Source organism: Ursus maritimus, unplaced genomic scaffold, assembly GCF_017311325.1.
Source record: "Ursus maritimus isolate PB19 unplaced genomic scaffold, ASM1731132v1 scaffold_4, whole genome shotgun sequence".
Lineage (NCBI taxonomy): Eukaryota > Metazoa > Chordata > Mammalia > Carnivora > Ursidae > Ursus > Ursus maritimus.
In genome coordinates, this window is record NW_024426552.1 from 43846857 (window position 1) to 43872686 (window position 25830).

At 40.1% G+C, this 25830-nt stretch overlaps 1 protein-coding gene across 1 annotated transcript in view; it reads right to left on the reverse strand.

Moving 5' to 3' along the window:
* Nucleotides 1-569: 569 nt before the first annotated feature.
* The window catches only part of GABRR3 (gamma-aminobutyric acid type A receptor subunit rho3), a 45501-nt gene continuing 20240 nt past the window's right edge, over nt 570-25830 (reverse strand). Inside the window, exons 5-10 of the mRNA XM_008689678.1 lie at nt 22747-22829; nt 21594-21734; nt 14900-15052; nt 5461-5638; nt 4035-4056; nt 570-884 (exon numbers count right to left, since the gene is read on the reverse strand). Coding sequence (XP_008687900.1) covers nt 570-884; nt 4035-4056; nt 5461-5638; nt 14900-15052; nt 21594-21734; nt 22747-22829 — 892 coding nt within the window. The remainder of the gene's footprint in view (nt 885-4034; nt 4057-5460; nt 5639-14899; nt 15053-21593; nt 21735-22746; nt 22830-25830) is intronic.

Consider the following 25830-nt stretch of genomic DNA (forward strand, 5'->3'; position numbering starts at 1 on the left):
GTTAGGATGGGAACAAAGTTCAGATTCTCTGCTCTTGGAGTCAGTAATACATGAAACATAACAGTGAAATAAAAGACTTGCTTGGAGCTGGACAGGAGGCTCTTTACGCGCATCTCAGCTGCGTGAGTATCCACGGTGCCACCCTGACGCTGATGTTCGTCCTTACAAGGGTTCAACTCTGTTAGGTAATCTGGTGCTTGACTAGCACTAAGGAATAAATGTTTCTTGAATTACTGTCATAGCCTTATTCCTCAGGTAAATACAAGAACTTTACATTTAGAAAGCAAGGAGGGTCTAGCAGAGGTAGTTACAAAGCCCTTCCCTATGGAAATTGTTTTTCTGTCATATGCATGCCTGTGACTCTTATGTATGGAGTCAAATTCTCCTGGGACCTTAGCCTCTCTCCGAGATGTAAATCGGTCAACTTTCAAATCTTCTGTAGTCCGGGAGAGGCTGACTCCCAGTTTAATCTGGTTCCGTCCAACTGACAGTCAGGAGTTGTTTGTTGCTGTTGTTGTTTGTAACATAGTCTGATTCCAAGACAAGTGTTATACGTTGGGAATTGCTCCTCACACATATATACCCCAGTAAAACAAATTAAATATAATATACACAATGGGAAAGAAAATCCTTGAATAGGTGTCAATGACATGGTTATTCTCCAGAATGATTCTACCAACATGCCCTCTTAAGAATTGCCTTCTCTTTATCTGAGATGAGTCTGGGCTGGGGCTGCCTGTGGATCTTTCTCGAACAGAGTCCTCTTCTGAGTGTAGAGAAAAGGAAGTCTGGTCCATTTCAGTCTTGCTGTCATGATAACAACCATTGAAGGCCATGGCTTGAACTCTATCAATATTATACATTCCAGCAAGCCGACAAAAAGACTTTTGTTAGTAAGTCATGAATATGGTTCTGTAGGTAGGAATCACAGTAAAAGTCTAAACAATCAGAATTTTAAAATAGATAGTTTCAAGAAATGCTAAGAACGCTTTGCTTATTTTAAAGAATAGAATTCTGGTTTTGCCTTTAGTATCTGACTAAAAGTCATTTTAGTAATAAATGGAAAACATCATCATAGAGATTTGTTTTTAATAGGGATTTAGCAAGGTTTATTATTGTCTCCATAGAGATATTTGAACATTATACAAATAAATGTCTCACAATTATAATGTCAATGTCTTCTAATTTAGTTCTGACCTGATAGATTGGAATGCTCAAATGCATCTTTCCTCCAGAAAGGAGCACTGTTTCAGGTTTTGCCTTTGTTTCTGAGTAGTATGAATTGTTTGCCACAAGTTTGAGTTGAAATTGAATATGATTTATCAGAAGAGCAATATAAGCCAATTGGATCTGCTTTTCAACATATTTTCCTCTTTAGAGAAAACATAGCAATACACCCAGTCAGTGTGGGTTTTTTTGTCCAAAACCAGAACAATATCATCTGGTGATCCATTTATGCTTAAATTTGGCATAGGGGTAGGAAAAGATTTTAGCTGCTCTTTTTAAATGTGAATTGGCCAAGCCTTCCCATTTTTGCTGGAAAGTACCTATAAATGATACCAACATAGCCCAATTAAACAACCTGAAATTGGCTTATTTTTCAGAAGGAGAGAATTATCAATACTTCCTGGCTCCAGTGCCTGATTGAATCTAAACTACCATTTTTCTTTAAGGTTTTACTTTGAGGAAGATAGTGGTTCTCACTGATACAGAACAGTGTCTATGAAGCAGCTATTACTAATTTCTTTCTGAGGAAACAAAATCACTTCTTGATCTATAGTGAAGTTAAAAAACAAATATGAACAGGCTACTACTGGATGAAATTATTCAGAATTCAAATTGGAGGCTACAGAGTAAATTCTGCCAAAACACATATTTGATTCATAGCAATTAAAAAACCTAATATTCTACTGAATTCAAGAGACATAGAGAATATCTTATGTAGTCAGTAAACTAACCAAAGACCCATACTCAAGTTATGTTGTCCTTTTTTGTTTTAGCCGTAGAAACTTTTCATAATAGAATGAAAATGCATCATATAAAGATGAAATAGATCAAGACTAAAAAACTAACCTCAGATAGCCAAAAATAACATTAATAATATATTCTACTCTGGATCTGAGGATAGAATAACTAATATAGTCTCTTCAGTGGTTTCATTATAGCCATCCAGAACACTACTGGTTAACCTACTGGACATCATGATAATTTAAAACCGTGTATATAACTGATTAAATCTTGCAGTATACATTTTACCAGTAGGGTACTAATCTCCACTAATGTGTAAGTTTGTTGTTCTAGTAGAAACAGTTTTAGCATGGGTCTTTAATTTTTCACACTCGTCTACAACTAAGCACATACCCAAGGCATATTATATCTGAAGTAGGGATTTGACTATTTTATATTAAGTTCTAAGTCCTGGAAGTAGGAATACATTTGGATGAAGGTATAAGAAAGAAAATAACTTCTTTTTTCCTTTCTGGGCAAACGTTAACACTACAGACGATTTTTCCATGGCCCTTGATGTTCTCCCAGCTCTTGGCATCTGGGGGAGGTATGGACAGGAGTGTGATGGTGACGGTGGTAGTTAATGAGCTTTGCTTAACTTCATGATTTCATAGGGAGGAGCTCTAAACCCTCATGTTCCTGGTCTTTCTCACTATCCCTCCATCATCCTACCCTAGAGATTTGGGAGAAGGAACTAGCATGTGTGGTTCAGTTCCTTTTGAGTCCTCACTTTGGGATCTGCATTGGTATCCAAGTTTGTTCTCTGAGATGAGGTAAAAGGGGACCATCCTCACAGGGAGAGTCCTGAATTGTCTAGCTTTACCAGTGACCAAAAGGGCAAGTATGTTTAGTACAGTGATGAAACATTAGTGAGACCTCCTGCTCACATATCTAAGACACTTACTCCCAACTGCTTTATCGACAACAAAGTGACATCATCCTCTCTCTGTCTGGTCCCCACATCTTTCTCTCTCTAAAACTCAGGTATAGAGGAAAGACGTATCACTGGTTATCCCCCAAACCTATGGACATGCCTTTCTACCCTACACCTCACCAGGGCATCCTACCCCTTTAACCATGTCTCATCTCAGACAGCCTGTCCCACTATCCTCGTTGAAGCTGCTATTCTTTCAGAGCCGCGTCTCTGGGCACTAATCGCAATAAGAACTTAACATTTGTGTAGCATTTTACAGCTTGCAGAAGTTTCAGACCCATTTACTCCACCATTTACAACAGCCCTGTGAGATAAGTAGGAAGAAATGCCAACATTCGGAAAATGAAGAATGACGTTTAGGAGACAACCCAAAAAGCAGAGCTGGGAAGTTGTGGAGTTAGGTTTGGCATCACTTCTTCGGACTCCAAATCTTGTGCTTTTTCATTTTGCCCCACAAATCTAGGAATGGCAGGTAGGACATTTCTTTGAGATAATTGTGCCTCTGAAGGAAGTGGTTTCCAGAGACTGGGGAAAGGGGAAAATGGGGAGTTGCATAATGGGCACAGTGTTTCAGTTTTGTAAGATGAAGTTCTGGAGATTGCTTGCACAACCAGGTAAATATTCTTAACACTACTGAACTGCACACTTACAAATAGTTAAGATGGTAAGTTCTACGTTATATGGATTTTACCCCAATAAAAAAAATTTTTTTTAAATGTATGATGCTTATTAACTCAAAAGATTCTCTCCGTAGTGGTACATAAGAAGACTGTACAACCCCATCCAGTGAAAAAGAAAATTCAGTAGTGTGAACACATTTGTTGTGTGGCCGGTGGGGGTGGGGAGATGTAGACAAGTTTGGAATCAAAAGACTAGAGAGAGGTGGGCCTGGATTACGACAATGCCTTTCTTGGGTTAACTACTTTCCACATAAAAACAAAACAGAGAAACATCAAAATTCTTTTCGTCATCACACATTTTTTCCCTGTCATCTTTCACTTCACAGATTATCTAAATCATTACTATTCACAGTGTGGGTATGGACCAACAGCATCGGGGGTGTGTTAGAAATGCAGACTCACCGCTCTCTCACCCCGGATTTACTGAACGAAAACCTGAACAAATCCCAGGTGATGTGTGCACATCCATTACCGCATACTTGTCTAAAAGCTCCTGGTTTCCTCACACCTGCCTACTGTCACTGTGGGTATGTATGTGGTGAGGACACTCACACAGTCAACAAAAGAAATGGAAGCATCAGCAAAAAAGCGAAATCAGCTCCTATTACAGCGTTGACTCAAAGGCTCTATAGTAGAAGCATGAAGGAGCGTTTCAGGAGATCTGAACTGCAACTGCATCTCTGTTGGCCGTGAATCTTTTGGCAAATCACCTTCCTTCACTAAAACTCTGTTGCTTCATTTTAAAAATAGAGATAATAATCTCTGTAAGGCCGACCTCATGGAGCTGATATGAAGGTTCGATTTGAAAAGAGGATATAAAACACTCTGAAAAGTAAGGAATGCTCTCACTACAAGTGTAACAAATATTAAATAATGTTTTGGGCATGTATAATTGTGCATGTAAGAATTTCTTAAACCAATGTGAATATATTACATTAAAATTATGTGCATATCTGTGTATATATATACACACACATATACACACACAGATAGTCTCAAGTGTAGGCTAGCAAACAAATCGATATGATCAATTAGGTTTTATGTCAGTTCTCATAATAACAGTGAACTGGTGCCCCAGCCCTTTGTGAAATGAAGCTGGTAGATATCAATCTATCCATTTTTATTAAATAATGGCACAAGAAACATGTGAGGACGTTTAGAACCCAGAAGGCACCTTTTATTCCCAGTATACTGCGGAGAGAAGAATCTCTCTTTATGTTCTTCCACTCTCCCAAGTGACAAGAAGAGAAACATAAATCCTAGCTCTGGTGGAGAGAAATATATCATTTATGGATTGAGAGCACAGCCATTGGAGTCAGGGAGGGTCAGAATCAAATCCTGATTCCTCTTGGGCTGTGTGACCTTGGCCAAGTTACTTCCTATCTGCTCCTATGTCACCTCTGTAAAACGAAGGTGATAAAGAACCGACCCCTTGGGGTCACTCAGCATGAAGTGACATACGGTATGGTAGTGGTAGTATAATACCAATATAGTAAACACACGTTAATGTTAGCTGTTCTCACCATTCTCATCATCATCATCACCTGCTGGAAAGGATATAGTTCGTACATCAACCCTTCCTTTTCAAAGGATAGAGTCAGTGGGGAGGGCACACTGAGCGAAGTGCCTCACACACAAAAAAACTCCCGGCAAAGGTGAGTAAGAATGCTGAGGAGACCAGCGAACACAGAGTACGGTTCAATAATAAATCCTGTAAACCTGCATCTGGCCAAGGTATAGAGACTTAACACAAGGGCTGTGACACCGTCAGGAGAGGATTATAGGTAAGGATAGTCTTTTTCACATTCCAAAGGGATCCGCTAGTTGAACAAGCAGTACCTTGCCTGTCTTGTTGAATTGCTCCCGTAGTTCACAGCTGCATACTCGATGACTGACAGGAGCACAAACAGGGAGCTGACCCACAGGTACACGTCCACGGCCTTGATGTAGGACACCTGCGGCATGGAGGCGCTCATGCCAGAGAGGATGGTGGACATGGTCAGCACCATGGTGATTCCTGCCGTTGGAGAGTAGTGACAAGCTCAGCGACAGAACCTTCCATTCTGGGATCTGGTGCTGGATTACACCAGGGGATGTATCTGCTCACAATATCTGGTGAGCAAAGCTGGGAGTGGGGAGGAATCCCTGCCCGTTACCCGCGTACACATCATGAGCCTAAGCGAGAAGCTCTCCTTGGATTTGTCTTTCCATCTTCTTGCCCTTACCCCAACTGTCTATGGCGTTTCCTTCCCTCCGTGGAAAGACTTCACAGGCTCATACATCTCTCTAAGGATGAATTCCTTTGTCCTCCATTGGGCCTCTTTAAACCATCCCAGAAAGGTAGAAATGTGTTTAATTAAAAAAATCCTCTGGGAAATAAATTCTAAAACCATTCCTACTACCTTTTCCCATCATTTTACACTTTTCTTGTTAAAGAAATTGTCTTCGAGTCAGTCTTTTATCTTTCATTCATCAGGGAGTGATCTTGTCATTTTCCATATTTTTCTTTCTTATCGAATACTTACGAGCCATCACTATTGCTATTACTTTGTCCCTTGTTACTGAAACTATAGTTCAAGTGAGATTTAGAATGGAAGTGTTGCTGGTGGAGGCTCAGTTCAGTGTAAATACTTACTATGCACCTGTGAAATGCCAGTTACCCTCCTCTTCCCTCCTCCCACCTCTCCCCTCTCCCCTCCTTCTTCTGTTCCTTTCCTTTATTTTCTGGCATAAGCATCAGAGGTGATGAGATCAGGGTTCTAGGGGACAATGGAGAAAGACTGACTCTGAGATTTCCTTAATAAAATGCTGGCCTGGGGGAGGGCTAGTCTGTGTCTGCACTAATTTCTCAGAGGGATGCTGCGAGAGTGCTGCCTGGAGAGAAAGTACAGTATTGTAAATATTTGAAATGTACACTAGCTGGCATGGCTTTATTTCCTAACTTCCCACCAGGGAGGCACAAATGGAGTCCTTAATGATTTTTATAAGTTGTAAGGACATTTTAATGTCAACAGACAGAGTCCTGAACAGCAGGAAGAGCACCGTGATTTACTCCTAAATGTACAGACGCAGCATGTGGACAGCTTTCACCAACACATTTCCACCCTTTCTACAATAATTCTTCAAGGTTCTCATCTGAGGGAGCCCATATCAAAGACAATGACAAATCTACGGAGCTATTCAACTTCAAATTAAGTTTTTCCGTTTCTATGATCAAGACCAACAGGACTAGGCAATTTGGCAGACACCACAGGAGGGCCCTGGGACCTTCACACTGAGCTGAACTCCAGGAGAAGTCACCTGAGTGCTATTCTAGCTCTTACCGGTGAACGCAGGCCACGGCCTCACTGAGTCCCGGGTTTCCCCAACAACGGTAATATCGACAGTCCGTGTATCGGAGGATGCTGTTTGCAGTCCTTGCTACATAAGCGTGGAGATGTGAATTTTTTATTCCCATTACAGGTGTACATGTAGCCGAAGCCAAGATTATTAAATAAAGCTTGCTTGCTTTTACTGAATGTTTACCCACCACAAACCTAGGTAAATATTATTAGCCATACGTTGCAGAAAAGAAATATGAGCTGAGAGTGGCTAAGTAACTGGCCTGAGTTTTGTCAGGAACAGGATCAGAACCTTTCTGTTTGAGTGTAGAACCCGTGCCTTTTACATGCAAGCCTGCTGCCTCTCATCCTAGACCTATAAAGGGATTCTCCTTTTGTTCTCAAGATTATAAACCAATCTCGGGGCACCTGGGTGGCTCCACCATTGGTTGAGCATCCCACTCTTGATTTCTGCTGAGGTCATGATCTCAGGGTTGTGGGATCAAGCCCCATCTCAGGCTCCACACTCAGCACACAGTCTGCTTGAGATTCTCTCCTTCTCCCTCTGCCCCTCCCCCTACTTGCTCTCATTCTCTCTTTCTCCAAAATAAATTAATAAAAAACTTAAAAAAAGATTATAAACCATTTTCTGTACATGAAGCATCTCTGAGAGAAGACACTACAAAACTGAGAGTATAGGGGCGCCTGGGTGGTTCAGTCAGTTAAGTGTCTGACTCTTGCTTTTGGCTTAAGTCGTGATCTCAGGATCATGAGATTGAGCCCGTGTTGGGCTTTGCACTCAGTGGGGAGTCTGCTTGAGATTCTCTCCCTCTCCCTGTCTCCCTCCCCCTGCTCATGCTCTCTCTCTCTCTCAAAATAAATAAATAAAATAAAAAACTGAGGGTAGAATTATGTCAGAAAGCATGAAGGTACTTTGCGTTTTTCAAAAAGCTAAAAGTCTCATTCTTTTCAGGACTTCACTGGTAAAACTAAATGAATCCTACACTAACATTCGTATTTAATAGCTTTCCTTATTTAAAAAATTTTAAATGTCTTTTCTTACTGGTGTTCTAAGATAAAACTTGCTTTTTTTCAATGGACAGTAACATGGGGCTTAATGGACAAAATGAGGATTTAGAACAAACACATGAATATATATGCCAGGCAGGTCTGGTCATGCATTCTAAATTGACGACAATGGGGCCAGTAAAGGAAACTGCATTATCTATTTTTTACCAAAGAGCAATAAACTATCAGTCATTTTCCTTCAAATTGTACTTAGTGCAGGTAATTTACTATAGCTTTATTTTTTTTGAAACCAGCATTTTAGATTTTCCTTGTTTAAAGTAAGCAATAAAAAAAAATAGAGAGTGGGGAGGAGGGATCGTTTAAGTTTGCAAGTAAAGGATGGGAAAGCTGATATATAAATTCTTAATGCAGAAGAACTTGAGTCAGGAGTACTACAGCCACTAATTAAACACACTTATGTCTTGAGCTACTCCTTAGATATACATTTATCTTGACAAATTGTATTCCTTCCAAATCCATTAAAGTTATCCCAATAAAGGCATTTTAAATATATGAAGTGACCATTTAGTCAAAGAAAGGTTCTATGCTGGGATTAGAAAATTATTTTTTTACCTACCGATATTGCTATGCATGGTCAGGAAAGTGTTAGGACACAATATTTAGTCTGTTGCTATGGGACTCAACTCCCTTGAGCCCATGACGTTACACTATACTAACTCTTAAGGACATGTCTAGGGCCTACAAAACCCTTTGGTCTGGAAAGAGTTACTCAGCTTTGTGTTTCATTGGCCATTTTTCACCACATATGAACGGGAGGTTCATGGGCCGGTGTGATGGCAGTAGGGCATGTGGGCATCACTTTTAGAACTACTGAGTCAGTTCATCCCTTCCGTAGCTGTGGTGTGGGCAGCTCTTTGAAGGGATAGGTATCTACATTCACCTTTAAGTGAGTAAAAACACTTTCCCTGTAGGCCTAAGCAGAAAGAAAATATTAAGTGATGGGAGGGAAAGGAAGGTAGGCTGGATATCCTAACACCACCACTCTACGGCCAGAAAGCAACAACAGTTATCCCACAAAGGTGGTGCCAGAGTCCAGTGCCTAGAAGTTCTGGGAACCTCGATGATGGTTAAATGAATTGCTCCTAAGTACTTACTTTTCCAGTTATATGTCATATTCTCTGTTAGGAGACATTTTTCTTTATCAGCGATGACATGCCTGAAAACTTTAGTTGTCTGTTTCCTGGTAAATGACCCCATGACTTAATATGTTATACATGAATGACATACTCCATGCAGAGGGGCCAAATGAGAAAGATGGAGGTGAGGAAAGGAAAGACATAGAAGGAAGAAATGAAAGTATAATAGTACTCATCCTTCCATGAGGGTTAGGACACTCTTGAATGGCTTTATCATAGTCTCACTCCCTCTCCACACCAAATCAAATGGAAAGCTAGATTAGTACTTTTAAGGTATCCCACATTCCAAGTTATGGTAGCTATTATCTTTTATGAGAACTGCCTAGTCACAAGTGATACTTCCATGCTGTTCAGCCTCAATTGTTTTTCACTTGAAACATGACAAATGTGAAAAGATCTTTACCAGCAAATGATTCATCCTTAATTAGCAAATGAATCCAAATGTGGAAAGGTCTTCGTCAGCAATGAATCATCATTGTTTTCAATTAGTAACTAAAAAACATGGTGGGCTAAACATTGACAATTTAACAACTATGTATTGAGCACAAAATATGTGCAGGGTACTGTACTAGTTACTACAGGAACAAAAAAGGTGGTCAAATGATCCTTGTCCTAAAGGAACTCACCTTCTAATAGAGAAGACAAGTTAAGCTACCAAGGTGCCCCACGGCTACATACAAAATAGAGGAAGTGAGGTAGAAGAGATACCTTAGGAGAGAGATGAAGAACCATGTGGCTCAAATATGGGAGACACCATGGCTGCCTGGAGCAATTAGTAAAAGCTTGTGGCCACTGAGAAATGGCAAGACTTTGACAGAGAAGGATAGGTAGAGAGGGCATCCTAGGTAGAGTAAGAACAAGAACAGAGGTACAGAAGTACTGTAGAGAAGATAAGCATAAGGCATGGGTGGCTGTTTGAGAACACTGAATATTCAAATTGGTTGAAGCTTAGGGCAACTGTAGTGGGGCAGGAATATGGTTGAAGATTTAGCAAATAAAAATACAGGACACTCAGTTATATCTGAATTTCAAATAAACAACAAGTAATGTTTTAGGATAAGCATATCCCATGCAATATTTAGGATGTACTTATACCAAAACATTATTTGGTGCTTGTCTAAAACACAGACTCAACCAAGTGTCCTCTATTTCATTTGGCAACCCTCAAGTGACACCGTAGATTCCAAGCTGAGAGTATTTATTCCAATGGCATTTGAGATGAGAGTATTGTGATCGCAGCTGAGTTTTGTGATCACAGAGAGTATTGTGATCACAGTTGAGTTCAGAGTATTGTGATCACAGAGTATTGTGATCACAGGGTTGAACTGTGGTAAGAAGATTAGGGAGTGAAATAAGCAATTATAAGGCCTGTACAAGCCCATACTACAGCTTTGTGCAAATTAGTAAATTTTCTGGAGGATGTCACTCCTTTTTTCTGGAGGATGTCACCCCAAACCATGTCCCATGGAGCTTGGGCTGGATTTCTGCTCCCTACTCACATCTGGGTCAGATTTCACAGCCTTGCAAGATGACCCTGGGCAGGTAGGGGTCTGTTAGAGCAATCCAGAGAAAATTAACAAGGGTCCCAGTTCTGGTCAAGGCAAGAAGAATGGAAGAGAAAGGATAAACATATTACAGAGAAGGCTGACTCTGAAGATTTAGATACCTTATAAGCCATAGTTCTCGAAGTCTGGTCAGTGGGTCCTTTGGGCTCTCCAAGACATTTTCAGAGGGTCTGTGTAGTGAAGATGTGTTTCACAATACTAAGACATTTTTCGTTATGTTGATATTTGCAATGGTAGGAAGCATTGGTGGGAAAAGCTGCTGTTGCCTAAGCATGAATTAAGGCCGCAGCACCCAACTGATCTAACAGTCACTCTGTTCTTCAGCTTTTAGCATCACAATAAAAAAAAAAATCTGTAAAAATTGTTAATTTTATTAAATTATAGCCCTTGTGTATATGCCTTCTTAATATTCTGGTTGGTGAAATGAGTGGTATGTAGAAAGCACTTCTGCATACCAAAGAGCAATGGCTATCTGGAGGAAAAGCACTCAGGCAATTGAGTTATAAGCTGAACACCAGACGTTTTGAAAAATGGAACACCACTTTCACTTAAAAGAACAACTCACGGACAAACTATGGTGTTCAGATTTGGTTATCTGGCAGACATTTCTCAAAACTGAGTAAAATAAGCCTCTCACTTGAAGTAAGACAACTCATGGTATTTGTTGTCTAATGATAAAATTTGAGCTTTCAAGTCAAAACTAGGATGTTAAATATGTATCTATCACTATGAGCTTGATAACTTCCCACTACTCAAACACTTTTTGATGAGATTAATGGTGACATTAATGGATGTGATTTTCAAAAAGACTATTTATTTATTTATTTATTTATTTATTTATTTATTTATTTTGAGTGAGAGCAGGGGTGGAGGGCAGAGGGAGAGGGAGAGACAGAATCTCAAGCAGACTGCCCACTGAGCACAGAGCCCAATATGGGGCTCAATTCCACAACTCTGAGATCATGACCTAAGCCAAAATCAAGGGTCAGACACTTAACTGACTGACCCACCCAGATGCCCCGAACGGGATTTTTTTGACATTGTATAGTGAATTACATGAGCGTTGAGAAGATAGAGCTCAGTGTACCAACAGTTTTCAAATGACTGATGCTTGGGTAAAAGATCTAGTCAAAATGCAAAATGGATCAATGCATTTTTAGTCTAATAGAATAGAAAAAGTCCATTGATGTGGTTTCAGATTCAACATGGTAACTAACCGTTGAGAAACTGTCACTCGCTGAGTTTTGGTGCAATGTCAAGGAGGACTATGCACAATTATCTGAAAACACTATTGAAATATGACTCTTTTCTCCAACCACATATCTGAGCAAGGCCAGTTTTCTTTCTATGTTTCAACTAAAACTTATTACAACAGATTGAACGAAGAAGCAGAGGTGAAAATCCAGCTGCCCTCCAGAAGGCCAGATAGTAAAGGTTTGCAAAAATGTACAAGCCACTCTTCTCACTTGTTTTTTTGTTTTAGAAAAAAGTTATTTTTCATAGAATGTGTTAACTTGTAATGAGTTTATTGCTAATTTTAAATGGACTAATACATATTTTTAAAAATTCTGTTTTAATATCCAACATGGCTAATAGTGATAGTTATAACCCACAAAAAACAAAAGCTCTCTGGGGTTCCTGATAATTTTTAAGGTGTAAGTGGGTCCTAAGAACCCAAGAATGACTGCTAAAGACTAAGAAGGAAGTTGAGGACCCAAATATGAAAGATTCAACACATTGGGGGCCCTTAAAAGAACAAGAAAAGTCAAGAGAAAAAGTAGAGTTTGGGCAGGGATGGTGGAGGGGGATAGTAGCCTGTGGGGTGTTGAACATGTGGAGTGCCTGCAGTACGTACGGATGAAGTCCAGCAGGCATCTGGGAATACCATCTGGAACTTGAGGGAAGGATCTGAGATAAGGACTTAGATTTGGGTTACTTTCATAAGGACAGTTGTCAGAAATGAGAAATTTGCTCTATTTGATGAGAGAATCAAAAGTGAGCAAAACCTTTGGAGGGAGTTACCCAGACTCAAGGAGTAAAAGGAAGACAAATGAAAGAAAAGTTTAAAAGAGGAGAGAACCTAGACTAGTGCAGAGTACTGCAAACACATTTATTTTTTGTTTGTTTAGTTTTACCCAACACTATGGGCCAGGCATCAGCCCAGGCAGTTGACGTGAATGCTCCCATTCATTTCATAGAGTGACCTTAGAAGGCGGTATTAATCATTTCGTTTTGCAGATGAGGAAGAGGAAGCTGGGCTTTTGACCACTACACCTGGTTCTGAATTTGGAGAGGATGCTTAATAGTGTCAAGTATTTCAGAGTGTGATGAAGGGGAAACAACTGAGAAAAGGCAAATGGATAACCAGACAGAGGATCTTCTGGAGAATCAGGTAGCCCAGTATTTGGAAACAGCCAGTAAAGCAGAGTGCAAAATATCTTTATTTTTTTAAGAGACAGAGCGAGAGAGTGCTGGCAGGAGGGGAAGGGAGAGAGAGAACCTTAAGCAGGCTCCAGGCCCAGCACGGAGTTCGATGCAGGGCTCGATCTCAGGACCCTGAGATCATGACGTGAGCTGAAATCAAGAGTCAGGTGCTTAACCGCCTAACCCACCCATGCGCCCCCAGAGCACAGAGTATCTTTGAAAAAAGTTGAGGGTGTTAGGAAGCAAAAGCCTGAGAGGATAGCAGTGGTATAGGACTACTACAGTTCCCTTTATTAAGATAAGAGGGAGAGGGACACTTCTGATTTATATATTATTTTTCATAAATCTGCATAGCAATTTCCCAACCCTCTAGGGAATCAGATGTAGATACAAGAAGCATAGAATTTCAGGGGTGACTTAAAGGCATTCCAGTGTTCTCTACTCTCCCTAACCCACCCTGGAACCAGCTTTTATTACTTGTCATTTTCTAAGTGTAGGAGCTGAACAGTTGGCTTCAGGAATCTGATTGAAAATCATGTTCATAAACCTTTAGAGACTGAATGTCTTTCTCATTCTGTCTTGAGGGCTGGAAATGTGCCTCTCGTCTCCTGTTCAGCTCTACCCTGCCCCACTGCCGTACTGAGGTCAGGGCGCAACTCCTCTGATGTGAAGTCACAGCCGCAATAATTTAATTACTCATTCAGATGGTATTTTTTCCCATGAGATAGTCAAGCCTCAAATGCTTATAGATTGAAGCTTTTAATAGGGGAAAGAGGTGAACAAATTATTAATATTAATGACAATTTATGTCTTTCAAATGATCTTTTGAAGTATGCATATAATTTGTGAACATTAGCTTAGAAATCACCCTTTCTGGAATGAATTGTGTGATAATTACAGTGATTCTGAAGCACTTATAACAATCTTCTCTCTAGGTAGAGCATTACAGGTGAAAGAACAAAATCAGCTGAAATGAGGGAGTTCTGCCCTGAAACACCCAGGAAGGCAAGTGGGATTGACTCGGGTTTTCATGAAGTAACAGGTTATCCAAGTGCTTAGCTGAGCACCTTCCACTTTGCAAGAACTCAGTCACTGCTGAGTGTGTGTGACACACACAGTGTGTGTGACAGTGGCATGTGGCATGCTAGATGGAGTAGGTAATCATACCTGTGTGAGGACTTGAAGCTGGCGATGCCTCCCCCGTGAAATCTCTTGCCAACTAAAGAGCCACAGTAACTGAAATTTCACTGTGCTTGGTTCTGATTGTGGTGTTTAGGTTAAGCCCCAATTTCTAATTAGCATTGCCCCCATCCCAAGAAGTAATGTATTAAGATACCAGTAGTACAGTGTGAATTAGTTTGAAGGTTCTTTTTTCTATAATGCAAAGGTTTGTCACACAAAGCGAAGTGGGCTGGAGCAAGGGATTGGGGAGGTTTCCCTGAAAGTGAGGAGATAAGTTTGTAAAGTGAGGCTCTTTATGCTTCATAATTTCATAATTTCTCCTTATTATTCTGCCTTTGGTCAGCTGGAGCAGGCTTCCTACTTAATGCCTCAGCTCCCAAGGAAAGAGTCCGAGTACAGTTTGCCTCTGAGGCTGTCAAGATAAATGTTGTAACCTGAGTGCATAGCTCTAACTACCCCTACTAAACTAGGACTCTTTTCCTCTCCACTTATCACCCCTTTTTATTTACCTTCTTGAACTTTCTCTGATATTAACATTTCACAAATGTACAGAAAGCCTTACCCAGGGAAACTCTTGCAGGAACAGCTCTCCGGTCAATCCAAAATGAAACCCACAAAAGCATTACCATCAGCATAACTGGGAAATAGGTTTGCAGCACGAAGAAGAAGATATGCCTCCTTAGCACAAAGTTGATGAAAAGCCTATTGTACCAACCTGTGAGAAAAAGCCAGTTTTCCTTAGAACAGCCTTCCTCAGGAAAGCATCACACTTCTTGAAATCACCGGCTTCTTTAAACTCTAAGCTCTAAGGGAACATGGAACGGAACACACTCACCCTTGTTTAGCCAGCAAGAGGACAGGGCCTTTGCCTGGCGCTCCACCAATATTTGTTGAACTAACTGACTTTGGTCTGTTTAGTTATGTGATTCAAAGATTCTCCTTAAATTTCATAGCTGCTGTTCAGGAATGACTGGTAATTATATTTTGTGGAATGGCCTTTAAAGACCTTGCTCCAAAATATATTGTGTTTGCATTGTTTCTGCAAGTGGGCAAGTCTTCAATACATGACTAATGACTGGGTGCAATAGCCAATAAACCATTTATTAGCTTTAACAAATGAAAGGGAACATTTTATCTGAAGGAAAAGATTCACAATAGTACTGAGTCATTAGATTCCAAGTTGGAATCCAGACAGCGAGGGATTCATAAAGGGAGTGGGTGAAAGGAATATCTGTAAACTGTTCGTATTATTTTAAAGTCTGGTGGGTACCATTAATTTACCTATAATAAATCTGAAAAAAGTAATCAAATGATGATGTGTTTTTGCTTCGGTTGGAATTATATGAACTCATGTTGGTAATATTGATTGATGCATGCTGATCAGAAGCAACAATTGCGGTCACATCCACACAATTTTGTTCAGGTTTCCCTTTTCACATTGGCTGAAAGGAAGTTTAAAGCCAAAAAATAAGGAACTATAGATTAAAAATTATAAAATAAAATCATAAACATTGCAAAAGGGCTTAGAGAACACTTCTACTATCCTCAGTTGTAATTTCTTAGGTAACTCAAGATGGCACACTTATTAGATGGATCAGGTTAATATTTAGGCATTTGGCCTAAAACATAAATCTAGTAAACCCACCCTGAATTGGCAGACTCTCCTCTTAGCATTCTATTCTCAATTACGTGTTGATGACCCTTCTCGTCCCTATCTGTCCTGAGGTTCTCTCTCACCACCAGTTAATATATGTTTCAGGAATATCAAACAATTTCATTCCCAAGGGAAATAAAAGACACATTACATAGTGCACTGTAAAGTCAGAATACACATTATTTTTTGAGCTGCTCATTGTCTTGTATTACCCATGTTACAGCCCCACCTCATTATTGTGTGCAGTTGAGAATTTTGATTATAGCTGTAGAGTGGAATAACAGCCTCTCTGATGTTATAGCTTCATATAATTATTGTGAGATTAAAAGAGATAAGGAAAAGTCGTGGAAGAATTTTATAAAGACACTGTTAGTATATATGGTTTTAACTATGAACTAAATTTTGGTAACAGGGTCCTTTCTTTACTCAGAATTTTCTGAATAATTTTCTGAACACTTTGTTTTTGGCAATCGAGCAGGAGAAATGCTGCTCTGTTGTGTGGTTCTTCAGGGCAGGGATGTCTAGGGATAGTATTGTGGTTGAAGCTATAGGCCAGGAAAAGCTCTCTCCACCACCAGGAAAGGAGGTGCTGCCTTGGAAAGATGTGGAACCCTCATTTTGGAAAGTATGATAAAGAGTCTGACTCCACTTTTGACATTTGACATCTCGTAGCTCCCAAGCCCCACTTTCCCTCCCTTTCTGTCCCACATCTGGGAAAGCTAAAAAGAAAGCTGGGTGCTCCCTCTTTTGGCACCCATAGGAAGTTCAAATCATGCCAGGGAGCCCTCACCTAGCCCTACTCTCTAACCACCATAAAACCCCAAGCCAGTCACCCCTCCCTGTTTTCTCAAGCTATTTCAGACCTACTTGGGAGCCTACCCCACTCTTTAGAAAACCTCATTGTGTGTGTAATAAATCTCTTTATACCCTTGTGCAATGTGTGTGGCCTCATCAATGTTGAACCACATTCTGGGTGGAAGGGCCCATCAGCCTCCATCAGGTTGCTGCATGATAGAAAGAAGGGGGAATTTATGAAAGGGAGAAGGGGGCTAGAGAGTGGGCAGCCAGGAAAATGCAAGAGAGGGGAAGTGATTGAGGAGTCAGTCCCAAGACAAGGTTCAAGAAGGTTTTAATACCTGGAGACTGTCACCTTCAACGGCCTGTGACACTAAAGGCCTCATTCTGTGTCGAAAGGATCCAGGTGTTGTTGATGACAATAGTGACGATGATAGCTACTCGCTAATATTTCCTGAGCACTTACCATATGGCAAACAGTACTTGAAGTTATTTATGGCAGACAGTATTCTAACTTATTTAAATGTATTAAATCACGTATCCTCACAACCCTATGAGGTAGGGAGTGTTATACAATCAACTTAAAGATGAAGATATTGAGGCTTAGGGAGATTAAGCAACTTGCCTACATCTCTAATAAATGGCAGGGCCAGGATTTGAACTCATGGAGTCTGTCTCCAGAACTTGTACTTTTAGCCACTACATTATGCTGCGATAAATAATAATTATCAATGCATTCTTGAGGGGCAGGAGTCATTGTTTTTTCCTTTGTAAATTTACAGTGCATGATTGTGAAGGACATTGTAAGGCATGAGAGGGCAGAAGCCCTCACCTGCTTCTTAATATTGCCAGGGAGTAGTGAAGAAGTTGCCAAGGAAAAGTGGGAACCTGATGGTTCAGCTATCAGATGGAAACTAAAGTTGTATAATTATAATTTTATTTCTGGCTCTTCTACCCAGAGCCAGAAGAACAGTTTTTTTCTGTATAGCTGATTTGTCTATAGAGAGGTTATAATAGTTATAATATACAATTGTTATAATGCTAGGAAAGAAGACAAAACATAAATTATTTTTGATGAAGCTCATATGTTTAAACAGGATACTAATCTGAGAAAAACACTTGGGTTTAGGTCTCAGGAGACCATATTTAATAATTCATAGATAATGTGAGGCAGAACTATTATATACTGGTGAGATGAAATAAATTTCTGAATGCTGATATTTCTGAAACCTAAGAATCATTGAATAAACCCAGATATGATTAATAACTTGATATTTGGGGGTCCTGGGTGGTGCGTCGGTTAAGCACCCCACTCTTGGTTTCAGCTCAGGTCAGCTCAGGTCAGGATCTTAGGGTCATGAGGTTCCACACTCAGTGAGGAGTCTGCTTAAGACTCTCTCCCTCTGCCTCTGCCCTCCCCCATCTCAAAGAAATAATAAAATCTTAAAAAAACTTGATATTTGACTACAACTTCCAAAATGCTTTACTCTTATATTTTTATAATCTTAAAGCCCATTTTAATCTTTCTTATTAAAAATGTATACATTGTAACAATTTAAAAATACAGAAGTGTTGAAATAAAATTGAAAATATCCTCAATTTATACTCAACTCTCAGAAGTACCAATTGTTAGTCTTTCTAGATATTAAAAAACCATATATATAAATCCTCTTAAAAAAGATTTTATTTATTTATTTGACAGAGAAAGAGTGAGAGAGCAGAAGTGGGGGGAGTGGCAGAGGGAGAGGGAGAAATAGGTTCCCCACTAAGCAGGGAGCACGATGCAGGGCTCGATCCCAGGACCCGAGGATCATGACCTGAGCTGACGGCAGACGTTTCACTGACTGAGCCACACAGGTGTCCCTAGATAAGTCCTTTTTAAAATAACAAATATGGGATTATATATATTCTTCTATATCATGATTTAAAATTTTTAAAATTTATCATGGATAATTTTCTATCATGCTATACAAATCATGTATATTTAAACCTAATTATTTTTTTAAAATTTTTCTTAGAAATAAAAATGTTTTTTCTTAAAATTGTAACCACACTGGCCTGTTAAGAATTTTTAGTGGATTTTAAAACACTTAAAAACATCTTTCTGAGCAAGAAGTTTTTCAATGTAAGTATTTCATATGGCTATAGGCAGACTCTAAAACATGACCAGAAGAAGAAAAAAATTAGCTAGTGTTGGACCTGCCTGGTAGGGCTTAAAAAGTCGGACAAGGACAAATAAAAAGATAGCAAAGCCAATGGGATGGCATATTGGTGAAGAATTTGGAAATGAAATTTAACCTTTTCTTTTTAAGAGGATGGTTGGGTGTGTATTAATGGATACTTGTGTTTCAAAATCTGAACAGATGTCATTGTCATTATTATATGTGCAGTATATATTCTGTTCAGGAAACAATACTCTTAGATTTCTATGCTTCATATATATGGCATTGTAATAGCTTCAAACACTGAGAAGACTTATTCACAATCTACAATGTGCCAAAGTTATTTCATCATAACAACAGCAAAATGAAATTAGCTATAAATTATACTTTGACATGTATCATTGTTCATTGCATGCATTCTTTTGCTTAAATATTAATTAAATGTAGGACTCACGGCATTAAAAATCCTGATAAAAACATACTTACACAGTTGACCCTTGAACAATGTAAGGGTTAGGAGTGATGGCCCTGGTGCAGTTGAAAATCTGTATAGAAATTTCTAGTCCGGGGCGCCTGGGTGGCACAGCGGTTAAGCGTCTGCCTTCAGCTCAGGGCGTGATCCCGGCGTTCCGGGATTGAGCCCCACATCAGGCTCTTCCGCTATGAGCCTGCTTCTTCCTCTCCCACTCCCCCTGCTTGTGTTTCCTCTCTCGCTGGCTGTCTCTATCTCTGTCAAATAAATAAATAAAATCTTAAAAAAAAAAAAAAGAAATTTCTAGTCCCCCCAAACCTAATTACTAATAGCCTACTGCTGTCTGGAAGCCTCAATAAACATAACAGTTGAGTAAGACATATTTTCTACATTATAGGTACTATGTACTGTATTTTTACAATAAAGTAAGCTAGAGGAAAAAAAATGTTAAAAAACCCTAAGGAAGAGAAAATACATGTGCAGTACCATACTGTATTTATCGAAAAAATTTGCATATCAGTGAACAGTGCAGTTCAAACTTGTGTTGTTCAAGGGTCAACTGTATTTACTCATATAGAGAAAGACAAAGAGAAAAGAAAAAGGAGAAGGAAATATATAAAAATAGTAACAGTTTATTTCTAGGAGGTGGGATTACTAAGGCTTTTCTTTAAACTTGTCTGAATATTTTTTTCAAATTATCTGCCTTTTATTCATTCATTCAGAGATTACCTACTGAGCATCTACTATGTGCCAGGGGTATACCAATGATCAAAACAAACAATATCTGTGTTACTTATAAAATCAGAAAAGGCCATAAGCATTAATACCGTTAATAGCATTATCTGCTGAATCCCAAGCATTATAGACAAATAAGTGAAACAGAGCATTTGTTCTGGATCTAAATAGCTAAATAGCCGTTGGTTCTAGAAAGTCCTTTAGCTTCCTTGTGATGTAAATTTTGATTTGTCTTAATGATTCAGGCTTTTAGATAACAACCTGATACGGCCTCTCCAGAGTCTCAGGGCAGAACAGAGCACCTCCAGGGAGACAAGTCAGTAGGTGAAAAGATTGTAGGCAGGGCGGCTCTGAAACTTCTGGACAGCATACATTTTCCAGCCTAAGCCTGGCTTCAAAAATCCAAAGTGGCCTTTTATATGGATTCTTCCTGAAATGACCCAGAAAGCTAATAACCAGGGAAGAGGAAGCTACTTCTAACTTTAATCAACAGGGATCAAGTATAATTTAAACAGTGTTGTGGATCAAATGAAAAATATAACTGTCATAGTAAAGAGTATACAGTATCTGCCTGATATTAATGGACCTCCTGTTTTACTGCCTGATTCAGCCAGCCATACTTATTGAGTGCATGAGCTGCCCAAGCAAGCCCAGTGATGTTTATTGAGTATCTATCATGTGCTGTGCCCATTCCAGGCGCTGGGGAAGAAACGGTGAACAAGGCAGACAGATTTCTTGCACTCTTTCTAGTCAGGCCCTCAGATAAGAAAGCAGTCAACCAGAGATATATTTCAGGTAGCGTTAAGTGCTGTGAAGACAAACACAGACAGGGAATGGTGAGGAAGGAGGTCTAGTTGAGACACGATGATGAAGAAAGTACTCTTTGAAATGATGTTCCAACAACACCCTGAATGGAAGGAGAGAGCCAGTCATGAGAAAGCCGGGGGAAACTCATTCCAGGCAGAGGGAGGAAAAGGCCAAAGCAGAAGCTGTGTGGGTAGAATGAGAGAGGTGTGTTTGAGGACGGGCAAGAAGGCCAGCGTGGACAGCGCGGAGGGGGTGGGTGTAGTGGGTAAGCTCAGAGGTAGATCATGTGCGCCTTGAGGGCCATTTGGGAAACCTGAGTTTTGTTCTAAGTGTGGTGGAAACACACTAGAGGGTTTTAAGCAGGAAAGGACTGTGGTCCTTATGTTTTCAAAGATCGCTCTGTCTGCTGTGTTAAGAGTAGACTGCAGAGGCCAGGAGTGGAAGCAAGGTGTATATTTAGAGGTGACTGCCATGTACTGGAAAGGTGGAGGAGGCTGCCTGAAAAGAAGGAAAGAGGGTATTGGCCAAATGGGACACTTGTTTGGATTCAGGTCTCTTCACATGTTGTGGTGCTTTGCAAACAGTAGGTGCTCAGCAAGTGCTGATGAACCGTCCACATAAAAAAATGCACCTGTGCTGCTGTAGAAAGCGAATCCACTGGATGCACTGAAGTCCTCAATGAAGAACTGAGAAAGGGATATATGCTCATCAGTATTTAGGGACTTGTTTCCCTGTTTCCAGTACAGCATTAGATCCTCTTCATTGTAGGCATCTAAAACAAGAGAATGATATTCTTGTCACTAGAAGCAGTTCTTGTGAGCTCCATGAGGTCTATGACCATGTTTTATACAGTTCTGTATCCCCGGTGCCCGGTCCAATGACATGTAGATATCAGATCCTGAAAAATGTTTGCTGATAGACTTATGATACCCATACCTACCGAAAGGAAAAACAATCTCCAAAACTTGGACCCTAATCACTGGCGCAGTGTGGCGGTCTTTCTTGTGCCCACAAATTGAGTTAAAACTCTCCGAAGAGCTGCTCCCGTCCCTGTGTGCACGGAGTCCTGTCACAACACTGCCTGTCCCAAGTCACAGGCCTGACCAGAGGTCGTCAGGCCCCTCTAGTTTTGTAGTCTCTGGGAAAAGTCCAAAGTGAGCTGAGCTCATAAAGAATTTTCTTCTGAAATCACATAACATTATAGAAAGCTTCTAATGCATTTGGGGAGGCACATCCACTGACATTCCCAGCGTTTTGGCCACATTATGAAAACAAGCAGTCAGCTTTTAAGATGTTGTATCAAAAACAACGGATGGGTTAGCAACAGTGATTGACAAGGAGCTGGCTCAGACGCCCTCCGACAGGACTTTGATTAGAGGGTCTATGTCTAGAGCTGCCTTTTTCTGGGGGACCCAAGTACATTTAATGGAAGATTGTGACTTATATGGGAACATGAATTCCAGAGCTTTCCAAATTTGGGAAGTATGTCAGTCTATGTTAATAACATTAGCAAGAACATACCCTTTTAGGGAACTTGTTCCTTAATAACCCAGTGGAAACTACAGATTATGTACCTATGAAAGCATCCTTTCCCTGGATGTTCTCTTTTGAGAGACAGTCTGCCATCATCCTTGGTTTAAAAAAAAAAAGTAATTATTTTGAACCAATATATTTAACTTATATCAAGATTTTTAAATGCTTGTTAAGAACTGCTTATTTACGTGCAGATATGTGATGGTATGTTCAGATTGTGAGTACTCACTACTTCAGGAAGTAAGACTTACAGCTTTCCAGTTCAAGGGAACAGTTTTGAGTGTCAAGAGGAAACCTGCTGAAATCCATAAAGCACGTGGCTGAAACAGTTATCCTGTAAAAGAAGAGAGAGAACAAAGACTGCAGCTCATTTCACCATATGGTCAAATAAACATGCAATATTGAGGTCCCCTTTCCGTAGTGCTTGTTTTGTGTGTCTTTGAAGAATAGTGCGAAACAGGCATTACCATCCGCTATCGAAATAAAGTCTAAGGACGCAAACCCACGAAAGTGGGTGGTTTGCTGAAGACACAGGGTTAATGTAGGAAGTGTGCTCTAAAGATTGTTCCTGATCTTACTGTTTCCTAGTCTGCACCCTTTGTAGTTTTTGGCTCTGATGTCTTCAGAGAAACATACTTCAAAGGGAGAAGACTTTTAAATAGATTTAAATATTTTCTGCTTTTTGGAAGGTCCAAACTTCATTTCTAGTCATAAAGGGCTTAGATGGTGGTAATAAAAACCTATGGGTAAAGGTTTCTCTCTCAAAGCAAGTTTACCTGAGAAAATTCTCTTTCCAAGAGTGAGGAGAAAGCCTGGAGCATTTTCAGTTACAGATTTATGTGCACAATGCATAATTCAGGTGCCATTAAGGCTTGCATACTGATGAGGATTGTTTTTTTGAATTTTATATCCTCCTAGATTTTTCTGGCTTTAGGCAAAGGCTGCTGTACTATGATCCCGCCTCAAAGTACAAACTCTGGTATCCACAACAGCAGATCAGAGGTTTATAAAAGGCCCCTGAGCACGTCTGCACAAAACAAAGCAACAGCTGCTCCTACCCATGGTGCCCTCAAGTTAATCAGAGAAGTAGAACCATTTTATCTTCCATGAGTTGAACTACTGTCAATAGTCATGTAGCAAAATGCCAAGCCAGGGAAGTATCTGGATGACTTTGTGTCACAAAACATACTCATTTCGGTATATTCCTGGTGTGCTTGACCTTTGAACAATACAGGGGTTAGGGGCGCCAACCTCTGCAAAGTAGAAAATCATGTATAACTTTTGACTCCCCCAAAATTTAACTACTAAAAGCCTACTGTTGACCAGATGCCTTACTGACAACATAAACAGTCAATTAACACATATTTTGTATACGTATTTTATCCTGTGTTCTTACAGTAAAGCTAGAAAGAAGAAAATGTTATTAAGAAAATCATAGGAGAAAATACACTCACAGTACTGTACTGTATTTATAAAAAAAAAATATCCACGTATAAGTAGATGTGTGCAGAAGGGACCTCTGAAGTCTTTGAGACTCCTTCATAGTGGACATGAGTAAATGAACAACCAAAGTGGTTAAGTAAGTGGTGATAAAGAAAAAATTATTCATGACACTTGTTAAAGAACAGTAAGGAAGATTTTATGTAGGGGGACTACTATAATTTGGTTTATTAACAAGGGAGAGAGGAGTGAGCTCAACTCCAAATACAATAAGGAAAAGTGGGGATTTATAGCCAAGGAGCAGGGTTGGGGGGCAGTGGATGGAAACATTACTCAGAGGAAACATCATGGAAGGGAGAGGTTCTGGCTAAAAGGACCTAATAGGATTCTTGCTGAAGGCAGGCCAGGGTGATCAGACATCACCTGGGTGTGGTGGAAGATGAGGAATCTGATCAGATTTGGAGGGTGATCAGATATTGAGGAGGAAGGATTCTGGCTGAATGCACTTAACAGAGACAAACACAGAAGCTCAAAAGTCAGGGACTAGGTGAGAGGAAAGTTCAGAGGAGCCTAGAAGACGTTGGTCAAAGAGAGAATCTTTGTCAATAGACAGTGTCGGAACCAAGCCTGGAACCAGGTAACCTGGCTGTGGGCTTGGACTGGCTCTGCTGTCAGCTAGAATAGCTGTGTCACAACAATTTTGAGTCCTTCTGTGTTTGGAGATTCCCCAAGACCAACCTCAGGTTCCATGATTTGCTAGGAGGACTCACAGAACTCATCAAAGCTGTTACGCTAACAGTTATGATTTATTGTGATGAAAGGACACAGATGATAATCAGCAATGGAATAGGCAGAGGACAGGGTCCAGTAGAGACCAGGAGCAAGTTTCCAGCTCTCCGGTTCTAGTAGAGTTATGTGGGCAGTGCTACCATCCCAACAGTGACGTGTGACCATGGGGTACTGCCAACCAGGGAAGCTACCTGAGTCCTGCGGACCGAGAGTTGGTCCCATAGGTCTGGCTAACCTTGGTCTCTAGCCTGTCCAGAGGTCAAGCTGATACCAGGTAACTCAAAGCCTCCTCCATAAATCCCATTGTTAGCATAGACTATCTATATCTACGTGGCCCAAGGCCTCAGGGTCAACAAAGATCCTCTTATCAGGCAGGATATTTCAAGGGCTGGAGATTATCTCCAAGGAGCCAGAAATCATTCTTTGGAATGTGCAGGGTAAGGACAATCTACTGAATTAATTCTTTCATCAAAATAATTAATTTTAAAAAGTTAAAAGTTTTAACCAGTTGATTCCTTGGCCAGATGCTGCCATTCAGCTTCTGATTCCTAGTGAGGCCTGTCTCCAGTACGTACTCGAGTCCCATGTTACTCCTGACTTAAAAGTTCTGTTGAAAGTAATACTTTCCTTTCCTTGCATTTTTAAAAACATTGACAGCAATATGGCAATAGCACCTTGGTACTAAAGTGAGCAAGTGTTTTTAGTGAACCACAAATATCTGTGTTAATTTTCTATTGCCACTGTAACAAATTACCACAAACTGGTGGCTTAAAACAAGAGAGATCTATTCTTTCACAGTGCTGGAGGACAGAAGTCTGCGATTAGTATCACTACCTCGAAAATAAGGGGTCAGAAAGGCCCTGTTTCCTCCAGAAGCTGGGGGGAAATTCATTCCTTGCCTCTTACAGCTCTGGCTGCTGCTGGCATACCGGCTCTAGTGGCTCTATCACTCCAATCTCTGTCCTAATGGTCACCTTGTCTTTCTCTAACAAGGACACTTACGGTTGATTGCATTTGGGTCCCAACCAATTGATCAAGGATAATTTTCCTATCTCAAGATCCTTAACTTGATCACATCTGCAAAGATCTTTTTTTTTTTTATCTTG